Source organism: Cydia fagiglandana, chromosome 10 (assembly GCF_963556715.1).
Source record: "Cydia fagiglandana chromosome 10, ilCydFagi1.1, whole genome shotgun sequence".
Lineage (NCBI taxonomy): Eukaryota > Metazoa > Arthropoda > Insecta > Lepidoptera > Tortricidae > Cydia > Cydia fagiglandana.
The window spans coordinates 9,569,961-9,587,973 of record NC_085941.1 but is presented as its reverse complement, the minus strand read 5'-3'; the positions used below and the strand labels follow the sequence as shown (position 1 = coordinate 9,587,973).

General features: G+C 36.2%; 3 protein-coding genes across 3 annotated transcripts in view; 2 read left to right on the top strand and 1 right to left on the bottom strand.

The window, feature by feature from the left end:
* Nucleotides 1-176: 176 nt before the first annotated feature.
* Nucleotides 177-2,959, top strand: LOC134668318 (uncharacterized). The gene is made up of 5 exons (XM_063525800.1): nt 177-207; nt 982-1,204; nt 1,404-1,528; nt 1,898-2,050; nt 2,749-2,959. Exons 1-5 carry the CDS (start codon nt 177-179, stop codon nt 2,910-2,912), a joined length of 696 nt encoding a protein of 231 aa, XP_063381870.1. The 3' UTR covers nt 2,913-2,959.
* Nucleotides 2,960-5,371: 2,412 nt separating this feature from the next.
* LOC134668212 (uncharacterized) lies at nt 5,372-6,556 on the bottom strand. The gene has a single exon (XM_063525717.1). It carries the CDS (start codon nt 6,510-6,512, stop codon nt 5,373-5,375), a length of 1,140 nt encoding a protein of 379 aa, XP_063381787.1. The 5' UTR covers nt 6,513-6,556; the 3' UTR covers nt 5,372.
* Nucleotides 6,557-10,700: 4,144 nt separating this feature from the next.
* LOC134668154 (monocarboxylate transporter 12) overlaps nt 10,701-18,013 on the top strand; it is a 59,984-nt gene continuing 52,671 nt past the window's right edge. The window contains exon 1 of the mRNA XM_063525672.1: nt 10,701-10,854. Coding sequence (XP_063381742.1) covers nt 10,771-10,854 — 84 coding nt within the window. The 5' untranslated portion in view covers nt 10,701-10,770. The remainder of the gene's footprint in view (nt 10,855-18,013) is intronic.

Here is an 18,013-nt window from a genome sequence, read left to right as displayed (position 1 = left end):
GATTAATTAGTCATTATCTTTTTAATGACATGGATCAGCGCTAATTATGCAAGTACTCATACGGATATAAGAACGCAAAACGGAAAGAAATGGATTAGTTATTGTAGTGAAGCAAGTCGAGCAACATTTATTTAATTAATATAATATATTGGTTTAAATTATAGTCAATATTCAAAATGCAGTTCTTAAGCATTAAGTTGGTGCCAAGTGTGTTATTGGGAGTGATTTTTGCGTTATCATACGTTAATGCAAAATCTCGTAAGTACTTACCTATTTAATATTTATTTAATGTAGGTACCTAGGCACTTATTTATTTGACTTTCTTACAATTTAGTTTAATTGGCCTATGGTACTTTGATCATGGTAAGTTTAATGAGAGCGTAATAACTTCGACTGTACAGAATTTGATAATTATTTACTTAAGTATAATATAAATATGTGTTTAGTCGAAGTAAAAGTGTTTGTATAAATAGATAATTCGAGAACAAGCCATTCAGCCATTTGTATTTTGGGAGAAACGGTGAAAATCCACAATTTGTGCACACTGACGCCATCTTTTGGCTGATAATCGGCATCTCGTAGACATCCACCATAATGTATAATTTTATTCAATCTATTTATATTTTAATATTTCAAAAATTCCTAACTGTTATTAATTATTTTATACTATAAAACGTGAATAAAATTTATATTTAAAATGTGAGGTATAATAAGGTACTAGTATTTACTTAAATGTGTTTAGTCGAAATAAAAGTGCCTCATAGTGCCTCTATCGCTAACTGTCGAATTTTAAATTAGATAATTGCTAATACCTAATTATAAACCTAGGTAAAGTATAGGTTATTTATACTAAAGCGCGCGGTTGTTTTATGCGATAAACACGTTACAGCGTTGAACTGAACACATGCGATCCCATTTTCCTATTTAAGACAAAAACAAATGAAATTATAAACTTGCTTAAAATTTTACCTTTATTTTTAGCTGAATTTATCAAAGTATGCAAAGATACCTCAACCGATTGTTTGAGGGAGTCCCTCCAGGCCACTTTGCCAGGGTTTTTAAGAGGTGCTCCTGATTTGGGCATAGACAATATGGATCCCTTCCAAGTTAACAATTTGAACCTGACTCTTCCGGGTGGCTTGACAATCAGCTTCAATCAAGGCGTAGCTACCGGATTCAGAAAGTGTATCATTGATAAAGCAAGGTATGTAATAAATAACTAATATTTAATTTATTTAAGTCTTCAGGTTCCGTTTTATTTAATTTCTACTATCTTATGTCGCACTATAAGTACTATTGGACTAAATTTAATCATAAACAATTTATACGTTGTTTTTATAATAAAGAGTATAATTGTATTGATTTTGTAATATCCTTTACCTCATACCAATTTTTTTTTTCAGAATGATAAAAGACAGCTTGGAGATTCATTTACACTGTAACTTGACTATACGGGGGAAGTATATTTCCACGGGCAGACTCCTAATGTTCCCCATAGATGGCCACGGTGACTCGCTTATTAAATGCAGTAAGTGGTTTTATTTTATCTCAAACGAATGTTTACGTCAATGTCTGTATAAATAGCAAATTCGAGAACAAGCCATTCAGCCATTTTTATTTTGGGAGAAACGGTGAACATCCACAATTTGTGCACACTGACGCCATCTTTTGGCTGATAATCGGATAATCGGCACATCCCCTTCCTAGACATCCACCTTGATTTATAATTTTATTCAATGTATTTGTATTTTAATATTTCAAAAATTCCAACTGTTTAACCTAATTGTTATTAATTGTTTTATACTATACATTTTTTTATTAAATATAAAATGTAAGGTACTTATAATACCTACTTGAAGAACTCGAGTCAAATATTTTTATATAATTTTTTTTGCAGAAAATATAAGATTGGAGGCACTAGTAAAACTGGGATCAAAAATGCAGGATTCTGAAAAATATTTAGACGTTAAGAGTCTGAAGGTGAACCACAAATTTCAGGGTAGAGTGTCTTACCACATGACGAATCTCTTCAAGGGCAACCCTGAGATAAGTAAGTTTACTTCCTGACAATATTCTAATATCTACTGTAATGGGTATCTTCGATTTTGTGACTCAACTAATTGGCCACAGATGACGTGGACATCGGGCCTTGACTTAATTTACTTCGAAAAACAATAGAATAAATAAGTTTGGACATATTCGTTCTCTAATTCATAACATAATGAAGCTTGTACTAGTCAATTGTACAAGCATCATATTGTTCATTAGCCCCATCAGCATTAGTTTAATGTAATATGTTCGTAATTAGTCAGTAAGTACCTGTTCATTCACTAATTATTCATGTACGCTATTATATCGTGTGCAGTGCACACATATCATGTTAAAATAAATCAAGTTTATCTCAAGAAATCGTCTTTCATGTTCCAAATTACTATCCAGTAGGGTTAAGATGGTTTGTTTTTTTATCATCTGTCATCATGTCTGTCACGTTCTAACAAGTATGTATGTAAGTGCGAAAGTGACGCATGACATGACAAGTGATAAAAATGCGACCATGATACCGGTAGCTGATATCTAATAATTAATATTAGCACGTAGCATATTGGTGGTCCCTCGAGCCGTATAAATATACTTCGCGGCAGCTAAATATTAGACTTAGGTCAGAAAAACCTGTGATGTTATATAGTAAACAAAAACTCGTTTGAATAATTATGATTTATACTAATTCAAATTACGTTTTCCTTACAGGTAAATTAGTGTTAGAGTTCATGAACAGGAATTGGAGATTAGTGGCTGAGGAGTTCGGTAAGCCGATAGTCGACTTCGGCGTTAACTCCATCATGAGTAGTGTCAATCAGCTGTTCAGGGTGGTGCCGATGAAAGACTTATTACCGGGGCCAGTCGACTTGTGAGAACGATTCTTCGAGACATGATACTAGTTTTTTTCTATTTGGTGCAGTGCGGATAAGGAATAGTTTTTGTGCTTAAGAACGCTTATATTATTTAAGAGTAGATTATAAGGACTATGATAGTGTGCACTATATGTTAATTATATAAACTTAAATGTTACTTAATTAAAGTATCTACGTAACTCAATTAAAATAGTTTAATTTTTTACAAAATACTTTATTTATTAGCCTAGAGTGTCCTGAACTGTTGGGCCAAAGCCAGCGTAGTATTGCAAGTTAAGAGCAACTCCCTCCCAGCTGTAGAGCAGCAGAGCAGCTCCCAAACAAATACCAAGAAATATATTGTACAGTCAGCCAAGAAAGTGGTCTACCACTTTTCGCCTCTAATATCTGATTGATAGAGTCGAAAAATGGTAGACCTCTTTCTTGGCTGACTGTACATATTTCATAGAGACACCTGTGGGCGCAGGGTGGTTCCACTTTTATCGTCACTATGCCAGTAACATTCACACTTACATATCTACTTGTTAGAACGTGACAGACATGGTGACAAGCGATAAAAATGCGACCGACATTAGAATAATTTGGTATATTAATTCAGGGGATTATTTGACTAATTCACTTAAAATGTTTGTTAGGTGAGAAATCGATTTATAAATTTACAGAACGTCCTCCTTTCCGGAAAGGAAGTCGGTTAAAAAATAAGCAGGCACGCCATAAATACCATTAATTTTAATAAAATATGATATTTTATGGTAAAAGTTAAAGGTTCATAGTAAAACAAATAATCGTTCAATGAGACCAAAATTTTATTTCACACACCCACCACAAAAATCGAAAACAAAGAGACAATTAACGTGCAACAATCGTCATCCTATACAACTAGTACGCTCTGTTTTTGGGTCAAACCCATTTTTCTACCTAAAAGACAATGCAACACTCTTAGTACTACAGTGAAACCTGGTTAAGTGGGACCTGGATAAGTGAGAAACCTCTATAGCTGGGACTCATGGTGCGGTCCCGACACTTTAGCACTGAATTACCTCTGATAGTGAGAAAAAAAGAACCTCTATAACTGGGGTTAGTTGTTGTGATTTTATAGTCACATTTACCTCTATAATTGAGACAGAGAGTGTATTTTACCTCTTTTACTGAGACTATATTTATAAGATTACATTTTCCTAATTGTTTTTTTTTAGAATTTTATACGAATTACCTCTATATCTGAGATAACGTCAATCTATGACCTCTCTAACTTGGACTTTATTGATCTCTTTCCGCATTCTTCCTAACTCTTAGTCTATCCACAAGTCTCGCATTTGCTTAATTGTGTCTAAATGACTTCAAGTTTAATTTAGTTACTTTATGTAGGTATGTAGTTAAAACTATCGAAACGAAAGCTGAAATCTTGATAAGTAACAAGAATAAACAAATTTTCATTTAATTAATTTCTAATACTCATTCGGTCTTTCGTCCGTATCAAAATTAATTGAAAAAATCTATCCTTTGGAAAATCATTCAAAATAAATTCAAAGAAATATTTAAATAGACTTAAAAAATATTTAGGGACAAGGATTATTTTACCTAAACATTTAAAGATAATTACAAAATACCTTATTAACCACCTCTATAACTGAGATATATCCTCTATTCTCACCTCTATTAATGGGACCCTCTGTAAATGAGACAGAAATTTATTTGTACCTGGCTAACTGGGAGCCTGGGTAAGTGGAAAACCTCTTTAAGTGAGACAAATTTGCTCGTCCCTTGAGATCCCACTTATCCAGGTTTCACTGTATATATCCCGTTTTTATAATTTGAGTCAAGTACAGAAAAAAACGTATTCCGCCTATAAGGGTGCAGTTTAAAAATTAGCTTTAGAATCCCTTAAATTTCCTCCCTCTCCAGAAAAGACGCGGACGAGTTATAAATACTATAAAATTTGTATGGCCTTTTTTACTACCCAAAATGACAGTTCGAATAAGTACCCAATACTTATACTAGCAACCTAGCCTGTTGAATTTGCTCAGTCGAATTGTCGTTCTAGTAAAAAACAAGGTAAATCGGTTAACAAAATAAATAGCAGCCGAACTGATGTTTTAGTATCTGGATCTAGAAACAACGTGTGATTCAAACACAATGTGTTTTTTTAAATAATCAACTATCATTATGATCCTGCATATTATCATGTGCATTATGACACACCACGACACCACTATTCGTTGTTGCAATTTTAAAATTGTGGTGTAGATAATTAGTAAGTACCTAAGGGGCGCCGCTATTCATAAATTACGTCATTTCAAATTAGGGGACCGGGACTGGACATCGGATGATGGTAGCATGACGTAGGAGGAAACGGGGTCATTCGAAGCATGATTTTTGGATGATTTAAGGGAGGGGAGGGGGGTCAAAAATCATCAAAAATCGATGACGTAATTTATGGCCAGCCCCTAAGTAGATATTTTATACGAAATGAGAGATTTGTATGATGACAATCAAATAAGTTGTAGATACGCTTATGAACTTGAGCATGAGGGTAATGTCGACAGTGAACATGTCGTAGACGTAGACGCGCAGCGGCCACGCGTCGATCAGCCGCATGAACGCCTTGGCCTGCGCGCGTGTCCTCGCCGGCAGCGCATACTCCATCACCAGCTCGTTCACCAGCACCTTCGTCTCGCTCCGCGTCGATAACAACATCTCGCATACAAAAGCCATCGCCGCCACCGTCAACATCTCGCTGCAGCACCACAATATTATAGAAATCAAATTGCCCGTGAACACTTGAGTGCGATAGTAAAACAACGCAGTCCATAGAGCTATCACGATGTAGACGAAGGCTGATATCAATGTCATGAATATTTGATAGTTATAAACGCTGTTAACCAAGTGGCAAGCCTCGCCTATGGTGTCGTAAGCCAAGGACAAATCCCGTAAATTATTGACTGCTATTTTTCCGTGGATATCGAGTGGTTTTTCGTTCTTTGAGTTTTTTTGTCTGATCGTATAAACTGAGATCTTGCCTTGGTTATCTTTCTGATGAAGAATCTTTGTTAGATCATTATTTATGACTTTCAGCCTGTGGTTCAACATGCTTATCATTAAGTAGAATACTAATATCTCGAGATCTTGAACATAATTCAGTATATAATTAAGCATATCCATAATAAAGTAACTATCCTCCTCCATTCGTAAAAAGTGATCTGATGCACTGGAGATGATGTGGATGATCACCATAGTACATAGCGCTATAACTGAATGGTTTCTTGATTTTCTATAAAATTCTTCACTTGTGTTAAGACGAAGCGTTGAGTCGATATTTGCGAGCGAGTTCACGATCCGAATATTCGCGCTACTCAGCAAACAAGAAGTCATCACGGCAGACGTGACGTATTGTATGAGGATGACGATTGATGGGAAATCTACCATAGTATCCCTTAACGGTTCTGGTTTAGAGAGTGTTCCAGGGATATCGAAGTAGTACAGGAAAATAGCAGCAATTGCAATTGCTACAACTAATCCGAATACTTTCATAAAATTACTTGTAAGCATTAAGGTTCCTTCGAAAATTCTGAATCGATAGATTGCGCATATGCGTTCCATAAAGAGAGCTGGTCCGAAGCTATGTACGATATCTTCAGTTTTTAACTTTGTCTTTTGAGTTTTTACTTTTCCTGTACCACCATCTTTGCTCGCGATCATTTTTGCCTACTTAGCTCACCGGAGGTTACAAAGAACTACCCGCTACTCACACAGGCTAACGAATTATGACGGACAATTAAGGCGATAAGTGAATTCAATATACTTAGCTACGAAAATCGATACTTGTCGAAATGGAACATGAAAGGCAATAACTGTTAATGTTGTTGATTAATCATGCATTGTTAATGATAATGACTATGGGCCTTAAAGTAGATGAGAAAAGGTATTTCTTATATTATTCCTATGTCTGAAATGAAACGAGTCATACATAAGCAAAATGATAAATAGACTCATGAACAAGACAATAACAAATTACAGAATATACTATATAGCGCTGTTATCTAAATAGAGCCTGAAATACAGAAACCTTAGTATCTTCAGGTAAACCGTACGCTTGTTTGTCATCAAATATTGTCAAAATAAATAGAGTAAAGTAATTGCATAGGTAACCACTTAGGGGTCATCCATTAATTACGTCACACGTTTAGGGGGTGGGAGAGGGACACGAAAATGTGACATGTTGTGACATGGGGGAGGGGGGAGTCACAAACACTGAGACGTCATTTTAATTTCATCACTATTCATCAGTACCGAAAATTAATTTATGTTTTTTATTCGCTGTACATTTAAATAATGAGGTTTTGGAAGTAGGTAATTTTCGTTTCTAATTGGTTTTGTGTTATAAAATTACTAATATTTCTTTTACCAAAAATATTTTTTTATTAATAAAATAATGCAGAGTTAGTTTTGCCGATTTCGTTGAAAACAAAATTGCCTAAAATGTGACGTCACACCTGGTGGGGAGGGATTTGCAAAATGTGACCAAGTGTGACAAGGAGGGGGGGAGGGGGCAAAAAACCTAGAAATTCGTGTGACGTAATTAATGGATGATCCCTTATCTTAATGAACACTCAGCAGTCATAGCGCCCTCTAGCTAAAGGCGTTGACACTACTCGCCGCGGTACAAGAGCTTTAGATACCAACGTTCAGGATATCGAAGTGAAGAGGGCAACATAATACCACACCCGGCTTTAACATACAAACAAGTAAGTATGCAAAGTTCTAACAATGCACAATGTTTCAGGGAAAAAACAATAGAATTAATTAATTAAATCCAATAGAAAAAATAACTTTGCGAAAATACGGCATAAACATTGTCCCACCTGCAGTCCTGCGAACAACGACTGCTAATATTCAAGTAAAAGCTAAGTTGTCACAAGCTTAGTAAAATGGCACCTCTAAAGTATTATAAATTATAGGATATAAAAGTCTTACGGTGCGGACTAGGATGTGTGCCCATTGTATATTTCTTCATATTTCTTTAAATCGAACAGCCACATTAATATTTGCCGCAGCTTTACACCACACAGAAAAAAACAAACAACATATTCGAGGCTCTTATATGCATCACGAAAGCACTTTTGCTACGCTTCTTGCGACATCATTGCACAATGTTGAGTGCTACAGTGTAGCACGCGTCGCTCTGCTTTCCCTCGAATACTTTCGAGCCGGGGTTTGAACCCGCGACGTCCATACGTCCATATATCATGTAAGACAAGTTGTATCGCTAGCCCAACATAAGTACTTAATATAAGTATAGTACAAATAAGTTATATTTATGTAAATTATTAACTAAGCTGCTAATTTAAAGCAGTGGCGAATTTTTTATGGGAGGATCAACTTTTTTTTTATACGGTCATCAGCCAGGAGACAACCGTAGCATAATTTTCTATGTGAAAGGATTCACGGGTAGGTGGTATATTATTGCAATATACACATGAAAATGATTGATGGTGAACGAAATCTACTTACAAAAGCCGTACAGATAAGCGCGCTACGTCCTTCTCATATTTTTTTACATCGTTTACCCTCAACGAGAATCGCACGGATCAGAGGGCCTACCGCGAACCACGTTCGACGTGTTGCCTCTCTGTTGCACTTGTTAATTCGTATGTAAGTGTGACGGGGCGGCAACACCTCGAACGCGGTTCGCGATAGAACCTCAGATTTGTTTTCGAGTTGGAACTGTCAGAGGTCCCAGCTGAGAGCGTGCGCCCGCTGTATCGACCGCCCGGAGCGTAGGGCGGCACCCATCGTTGTCGATATAGGTAGGTATCAACGGAATTTCCTTTTAATTTAAGGTGGCCTTCACCACGTATAATAAAGAATTGGATAACGATTACTTTTGCGGCGGTAGTTGTCATCCAATATCAAATATAATTATAACGATGTGACCAGTCAGAAAGCGGTAACAATTTCAGGCGATAAGGGATTATGACTGTCAATGTTTTTTTAATGACATAGGCAATGTTTTTTTATCAATTGTCGAGTTTGGTATTGCATGTCTCGATTTGTAGCTTTCGAAAATTTTTTACAAAATAAAAATGGAAAAATTATAGGAATCGAGTGAGATTGAACGTGTATTAATTGATATTTAATTTCAAAAAATATATTATCGCTAGCTTCGTATAAAATTACTTTACACTTTTACAAAGTTGAGGTCTCAAGACTTAGATGAAATTTGAAATTTGAACGCCGATTGAACCCTCTACATATTTTTTTGGCATTGGGATTAAGAACTTAGTCATTGAGTACCGTACGACTATAAAAAGGGCGTGTTGAGACTAGGCAATTGGCTTCATGCATGAAGTTTAAATTTCAATCAAATATTTATTATTCGGATGATTGTTACTATTATATCATGTTACAAATGCATTTTCGTTATTAAATTATCATTTAATTGTTTAAAATAATAAATAAAAAGTACAAAAATTTGCCCGCGAAAAGCTAGTGAACGAAACGCAACGCCATTGGTCGAAACGTCACGTGACGTCACTCGTTGAGTTTAGTGTCATTTTATTTACGCTTTAAGCATGTGACCCCATATTAGATCCAATACACTGCATGTGATATTTCTGAAAACATGAATAATAAAGATATCTTTTATTTATAATTTTTATAACCATGAAATTTTGTAAGTATCGGAACGGTTAGTGCTGTCATTTAACATGTCATTGTCATGCGCACGGGATCTACTCAAAGCGCGCCATTTCAATTTTATCAATGCAAAATATCCAAACAACAAAGCGGTGAAAATTTAAGTGAAATAGAAAATATAAGTATTTATCAAAGAAAACGACGCCGCCGAGACGATGACGGACAGCGGGTTTGTCAAAGCGCAATCGGACAATCTACCACACATAGATGCTTTCATGATGTCTGCATATTTCGCCAACAATAAAAATTTCGTTTCCGCTGAGATGAAAGGAAAGAAAGCTGAAATGTAAATAAAATAATATAATGAATTTTACTGTGTGTGTGTGTGTGTGTGTGTGTGTGTGTGTGTGTGTGTGTGTGTGTGTGTAAAGCTTAAAGTGATAGCAAATGTATAGTTACCATAATAAATAACCTATAAACTGTGTATGTATATTTTGCTTTGAAAACGCAAAGGACGAGTAACGTTTTATGAGCATGTATGTATCAACATTGTTGTAATTTTACAACAATGAAAAGTAGTTTTAGGGTTTAGTTTTCCTCTTTTCATAAGTTTACACCATCGTTTGCGTACTTTTGCATCTCTTGGCACATCAAGAAATGTTTTCTCGGGTGCATTCATGGTAGTGTTTCTACACATTGGTACTAAACAATACCTATTAGAAGTATAAAATGTTTTTTTAAGGTTCTTCCATGTTATTAACAACAATACAACGAATAAACACAGAAAGAGCGGAGTTGTTTGCATAAGTTTCATAGAACAGTAAATAATAACAAACGTCAGTTAGTTCACGAGTCCAACGCGTGACGTCATCGCGTCATCGAGAATTCGCGCCAAAAATTATGAGCGTTTCAACCGCTCAAAATTTTTCAACATTTTAAATATTTTTTAATAAAATAATGGGAAACTTTATAAAAGAATTTTTATATTTTCCGGTGTTCAAACGATGTAAATAATGATTTGAAAAATTAAAATAAAATCACGCATGGGGCTAATTGTAGCAAAGTGCCCGTAACAAATAATCGACTCACCGATATCGTGACGATCGTGTTCAACCCCCATTATCGACACCCTCCGGCTATAGGGCTGTGCATAAGCCCGCGGTGCGGCAGTGGACGCGCGAGCGACGCGCGGGCGGCCGCGCAGCCGGCCCTAACTCACACGATGGGCCAGACTGCCGGCGCCGAAGCCGTCGAGGATGAGGACGATGAGCCCCGCATCCGTATCAACCCTACGGAGAGTTCACTGGTAAGTTCTAATTTTTTAAACCAAAATTCGAACAGCCAAAATGTTAAAGCCAACTGGTTTTTACCGCATTTGGCGCAGACTATGATGAAATGTTTGGAACGCCTACGCTTGACTATGTGTCATTGTGTCTGTAGGTAAACGATGAATTGATAGTAAGAAAAGCTTTAGGCGTTTAGATCCCGGCACTGTAACTTTATAACAGACTTATATAGGGCTACACACTGAGAGAAAAATCATCACCGGGAATTAAAAAACAATTCTGTACTGGGGGAAAAAAGAAAGTTTTAGTAATAATTATGGACGTTTCACTATTTCTGTAAAGTTTATTTATTTCTACAAACAGCTCAGTAATCCCAAATATAATTTCAACAAACAGATAATAGAAATTGCAAGAACTAATAGAAATTGCAAAAGTCAATTTGTTCCTATTAGTTGACTCTCCTTGTCCCCGGATTAAGTTTATTTTTGTAATTCTAAGTGTGTTTTTGTTGTACTTTTCTCTCAGTGCACATCAACCATAAGAGTTCGGCTGATGAAATTAGCGTAGCTGTTTTTTTTATAAAGAATTCTCAAACTTTCTACACCTAAAAGTTAACCAGTTAACGTTCGCGTAAAATTGAATTACTTATACAATACTTACCTGTAGGAATTTTTATATTTCTCTGTCCAGTTGCATTTACTAAGGTTGCTAAGTAGGGGACCATGGGCAACCTTCAGACAATTTTTAGGGTTCCGTACCCAAAGGGTAAAACGGGACCCTATTACTAAGACTTCGCTGTCCGTCCGTCCGTCCGTCCGTCCGTCCGTCTGTCACCAGGCTGTATCTCACGAACCGTGATAGCTAGACAGTTGAAATTTTCACAGATGATGTATTTCTGTTGCCGCAATAACAACAAAATACTAAAAACAGAATAAAATAAAGATTTAAATGGGGCTCCCATACAACAAACGTGATTTTTGACCAAAGTTAAGCAACGTCGGGAGGGGTCAGTACTTGGATGGGTGACCGTTTTTTTTGGCCTTTTTTTGTTTTTTTTTTTTTTGCTTTATGGTACGGAACCCTTCGTGCGCGAGTCAGACTCGCACTTGCCCGGTTTTTTAGATTTAGATTTTTCAAAAGTTGGCCTTTAAGATAGATTGCTCAATTTGTTATTATAACATTTATAACAGTCTGCGTACATTCCGCTCCCTAGCCCTACCTACAAAATATCTACATTACTATCCTCGTAATCATAGTTACTTACCGTTGATCAATAGTTCTCGAGCCATTTTGCAGTTCTACCGAAATCTCCAATATAAACCTACTTATCCCTTTCAAACGTGATCTCCAGTCGTATGATCGATGGTTTTATCCACGTGATAAAATAACCGTCACTTCATATAGTCTGTGTGGAAAGAGATATACGGCAATGTACATAAGAATTTGGGGCCCTTTTGGAAAGAAAGCAAATTCAACAAACATTTTTCTACTTACTTCTATTTATTATGGGTAATCAAATATACTGTTACTGTCTGTCCTTCGGGGCCCCCTGAGGATAGGGGCCCCGTGTGCCCTTATGGTAAAGACGGTACCGCTTCCAGAACCAAACTAGAAAAAGAGGCAAGCTATGATGGCGCCATCTATGTAATGCAAGCCTTTGACAGTTGCCAACCCTATTAGATGGCGCCAATAAAGATTACAGAAAAGTACTTACTAAAAGCAGTAAGATTAGCACAACGGCATTAAATTATAACTTAGATACGTACCTAAGTACTTGTTTTTTTTAACCGACTTCCAAATCCCAAAGGAGGAGGTTATCAATTCGATTGTATGTTTTTTATTTTATTTTTTATGTTTGTTACTCCATATCTCCGTCATTACGGGACCGATTTTAAAAATTCTTTTTTTGATTGTATGTATATGCATACAGATTGGTCCCGTTGTTGTCAAAATCCACTTCTGATGATGGGATCCATGAGGAATCGACGGAACTCCTCAAATCTTAAAGGCATACATATAGTGATTTTTGTGTTTTTATCAACAAATCAAGCATATACATTCAAAAACGTGACATTTGATGAAGTGGAACTGCTGATGATGATCAGAACGGAACTCTTCAACGACGCATAGTTCACCTTTGGCAATTTGTCCTCTTCGTTATGTTTGTTAAGCAAGTTAAGTTTTTAAGCAACATTTTTGTCAAGCTTGAGTTCTGATGATGGGATCCATGAGAAATCGAGGGAACTCCTCAAATTTTAAAGGCATGCGTATAGAGGTTTTGTATTTTCATCAGAAAATCAAGCATTTTCATTCAAAACTGTCGCATTTGATGAAGTGTAACTGCTGATGATTATCAGAACGGAACTCTTTCAACGACGCATAGTTCACGTTTGGCGATTTGTCCTCTTCGTTATGTTTGTTAAGCAAGTTAAGTTTTTAAGCCACATTTCTGTCAAGCTCGAGTTCTGATGTTGGGATCCATAAGGAATCGAAGGAACTCCTCAAATCTTAAAGGCATACGTATAGAATTTTCTGTATTTTCATCATAAAATCAAGCATTTACATTAAAAACTGTCGCATTTGATGAAGTGATGATGATCAGAACAGAACTCTTCAACGACGCATAGTACACGTTTGATGATTTCGAATTTCGATTTTGACTTGGACTAAAACCCGGATCCGGTTCGGAACCAGACCTGGACTCGGACTCGGACTCGGACCCAGACTCGGACCCGGACTCGGACCCGGACTCGGACCCGGACTCGGATCCGGTTTCGGACCCGGACTCGGATCCGGATTCGGACCCGGACTCGGACCCGTACTCGGACCCGGACTCGGACCCGGACTCGGACCCAGACTCGGACTCAGAGACCTGGACCTTGACCCGGAAAATCACTATGATACCTAAACTTAATAAACCGCTATGATTACCTGCCATAAAATGTAGGTATAAAGTATGATGATGCCAAACCCCTCCCGCTCAAACCCCCGTACACCGCACCGCATGCGCCGTTAAGTAGGTTAGGTTAGGTTTGAACTGCGATCCTCACAGACCAAACAAAAGTGGGTCAGGTTTGGTTAGAACTGCGGGCTTTAAACGAAATGCTACTAGAAAAGTGGGTTTGATTAGGTTCGAACTGCGATTCTCACAGAACCAAACTGCAATTAGAGAAGTGGGTTAGATTAGGCTAGAACTACGACCCTTATGGAAACGAAATGCTACTAGAAAGTACTGGTTTTACCTCCTTTTCTACATAGTGCACCATCTACCATAATCTTTCACCGGGCTCCATAGAAGTCGGTTTTTTTTCTTAAAAATTATTCATTTACTTTTCGACTTTTCACTGCCGAGTATCAAATTTTCTAACTGCCAAGCCATAAATGGCTTGTTCTGCAGTGCAACCCGAGTTCGAACAAATTCACTAATAGGTAAGTACATATTTGTAGGTACCTACCAGCTAAACTATTGATATATTTAAATTCCATTCGGCTCGTTTAAAAACTTGATTAATTATTCATATATTCAAACAAACATTACGAACATAAAATATAAACAATATTTTGGCGCGGAACTCAACGTGCGTGGCAATAGCGCGAACGTCTGACAGGACAGTCGTGTGTCGAACGGCGCATGAAGTAGCCGATTTCCATACGCTGTCATTTTTACTGCGAACAAAACGCTACAGACAGAGCTCATCTGTCATAATTTGTACTCGTTATTATAGTGTTTTAGTTATCAATTTTTATATTTAAAGCAATAATAATAACGTAAATATATGTTAAGAGAATTAAAATAAAGTTTCTTTTAAATCCATTTTACCATTAGTGTGTGAATTATGGGGTCGTGATAATTACTTCGGGGTTGTCAAAATTAAAATTGTTTCGTTTCAAATCCACTTGAACTTGGTCGAGTTTTGATATAGTTAAATAGCGTTCAGTGCCAACAGTGTGGTGTGTAAGATTCTATTTTTTGTTCCGTTCGTGAGCAGACTGTGAAATAATTCGACAATGTCTAAGGCGTCCCTACAGAATATACCATCAAATCCAAGAATCAATCGGCTGAGAACGTACTCTAGGGTGAGCTAATTTATTTTGTCAATAACAAAATTTGCATTAGCCCTTCATTGCTGTTGTGGCTAAAAATAGATAATTTGAGGTTATTTCTTTGTTAGCTATGTTTGTTTTGGTCTTATGTAGCCCTATAGCCTTGGTAGAACTCAATTAACAACACAAAACCGTCACGATTAGAAGTATATTAGGCTAGCAGTATATTTAAGTGATACAATAAGAACATGCCCTCACACTGATGTATGTTTGCATTGTTATGAAGATGCTTCATACAAACAAAAGACTAATGCTCATATGTGATAACAATAAAGGTATCTCATATAAAATATATAATTATGTGGTTTTGATATTCAGCTGCCAAACAGCTACCTATATTTTTTTGGAATCTTATGATTTATATGCCTTGCATGACACCCTTAATTTGTATAGTTAGCTTTTATATCTAATCTCACATGCTAATGTTGGTTTTTAATTATTATACTAAATTTTGCTACATAGTTTTTTTTGTTCCTCATTAAATAACCTACGGGCTGCTCTACGATATGTCCAGGCAACGGCTGTTGAACTTAATTTCTGAACAGGTCGCTTTCAATAGACTTCTGGATAGAGTATATTTGCCATGATGTGACAAGAGTATTAAAATAAATATATGACACATTTACACAGTAAACTTATTTGTATCTGCTAAAGTGAGCCAAATGACACATAATAATACCAACTAATTATGCTAATACAATATTAGAATAACAATGCCTATTGTTTATTTTTTTAATTAATTAATTTCCCTATTGAAATAATATTATAAATATATCTAAAGCTAGCTATTAAAGTTGTTTTTTAACACGTTCCCTGTGCATGCATCATATGTGTAGCATTTTAGGGTACATATGATATGTGCATGCACCACTAATGATGCATGACCCCATATATAAACTTAAAGCATTGCTAAAATTTACACATGTGAGCTAGGTATTTTTTATTTGCATGCACTCAATTTCTGGTTCCTAGGTACACAGGGAATGTGTTAATAAAACTCTACAAATGCATTAATTTATGTAGCAGTTAGAGTTAGTATTCAATGTTCAAAGCAACAAACACTGCATTATGAATCTAAGCTCCATCACCATAATCCTTGGCCCTGTATGGTAGCACAGTGATTAACATACATTTATAATATTTCAATGTATAATAATATCAATGTAGATGCAGTATGCCAGATTTTCATATTGATCGGGCTTGCCTTCCATTATATTAGATTTGTATGGACAGGCACTGGTACATTTATATCAAATCAAATATAATTTATTGTCATGCAACTAAGACCCACAGATACCTATACCTATAAGCATACCTTCCAGATTAACATACATACAATAATTATAATTTTAAAAACTATAAATCATTTTGCAACTGCAATGGCAGCATGGTTGCATTTTCATCGCCTGTCACTAGGCCCGTCACTTTTGCACTCACATACTTGTTAGAACTCACATACTTGTCAGCCTTGAGGAACCGACAAAGAAGAGACTTGTTAGACAGGCAGGGTGACAGGCGCTAAAACTGCGACGGTGACCGTGCTACCGCTGCTGCAGCCGATTCCCACGGCACCGTCGAAAATAAAATTAGTACCTACAGGGTGCATGCCGTTATTGTGTGATGAATATATATTTGATGTTTTATACCCCACAATATTATCACGTTGTCTCGATTAAAGCTGTAGCGATTACACAGTTTATTTACTGATGCATTAGTGACTTCGGCAACTGAATTTCGCAACCCGTTTCCAACGGGCATAAAGTAATGCAGGACCCATTTCTGGTATTGATTTAGTTTTTAATAACTACTCCAACTTATGACTGTACATAGATAATGGAAATGCGATAAAGCATTTAGACATAAATGGAATCAAATTAAATGCTAAAATAAGCATTAACTAGAAAGATACCAGAATTAACTTAATTATTTGCATGAGGATTGTGTGTCCTGTGTATCTGGTTCAGCTTTGGTCTACTTAAACTAGGTTTTAACTCAACAATTATAAACTTAAATCTTTCGTTATAACACCCACTTATGTTCATTTACAAAGTGAGGGGACTAATAGTGGGTTCATGTATTTAGATTTTCTTTAAATCTATCAATCACCTCATTAGTCAGTAGTAAAGTTAATGTCTGTTATATCTATGTGCAAATCCTCAGAAGTAGGCTGACTAATCATAGCACATGGTGTGCCATAATGAAAAATGTCATAACAAGTCTGCTGTTATATGATTAGTAGGTAAGTCTGCAGAAGGTAGTCCAGGCATTTTTCCTTTTATATTTATAATTAGGGAAATAAAAAAGGAAATTTGTTGTTAAGATTTTGATACTACATTTTTATAACTCCTATAAGTTATTATATGACTAAATTAGAGATATGTACTTACTTAGCGGCCTAATTGCAATTTGAATGACAAGTAGGATGCTGCTACAGCGGTTGATTCTGGTTATCACCCGAATGTTGAATTATCATGCTCTTGAATGGCTATCAGTCTCATAAGATACACCCAATTTGTTAATTGCTAGTGCCGGAACTCATTACATTAGCATGCTCTACTGTCATACCTATATATCATTAGTCAAATTCCTTTTACTTATTATTAAATGAATCAAGATACGAAAACCTTTTGCATAAAACTAATGACGAGTGTAGGTTGAATTTGTCCTCTGAGTTTCTAGAAACGGCAGACATTTTTGCAAAAAAACGGCGATCGCTTTTATTTTCTGGAAGCCGGAGCTAATTTGGGTTTTGTTTCACTACATACCTACGCCATAATAAAATAACTCAGAATCAGGTAAGCCGATGGGAATAGAGCCCTGCGGATGCTTCACCACTGCCGCCTGGTGTGTTTACGCCATTTTTTTAAAATTGGCGTAGGATCTTTATCGATTAATTAACCTTTACGGTAAAACTGCTAAGCTTTTACGCTAAAATCGGAAGGAGAAAATCGTAAAACGAATGCTAAATGCCATGTATATGTCCTACCTTAAAGTCGCTAAATTAAAGTACTTCAGAAACCCTTTGGAGCCTCCTCCTATCTATCAATATTCTTAAATTGGTCATAAACATACCAT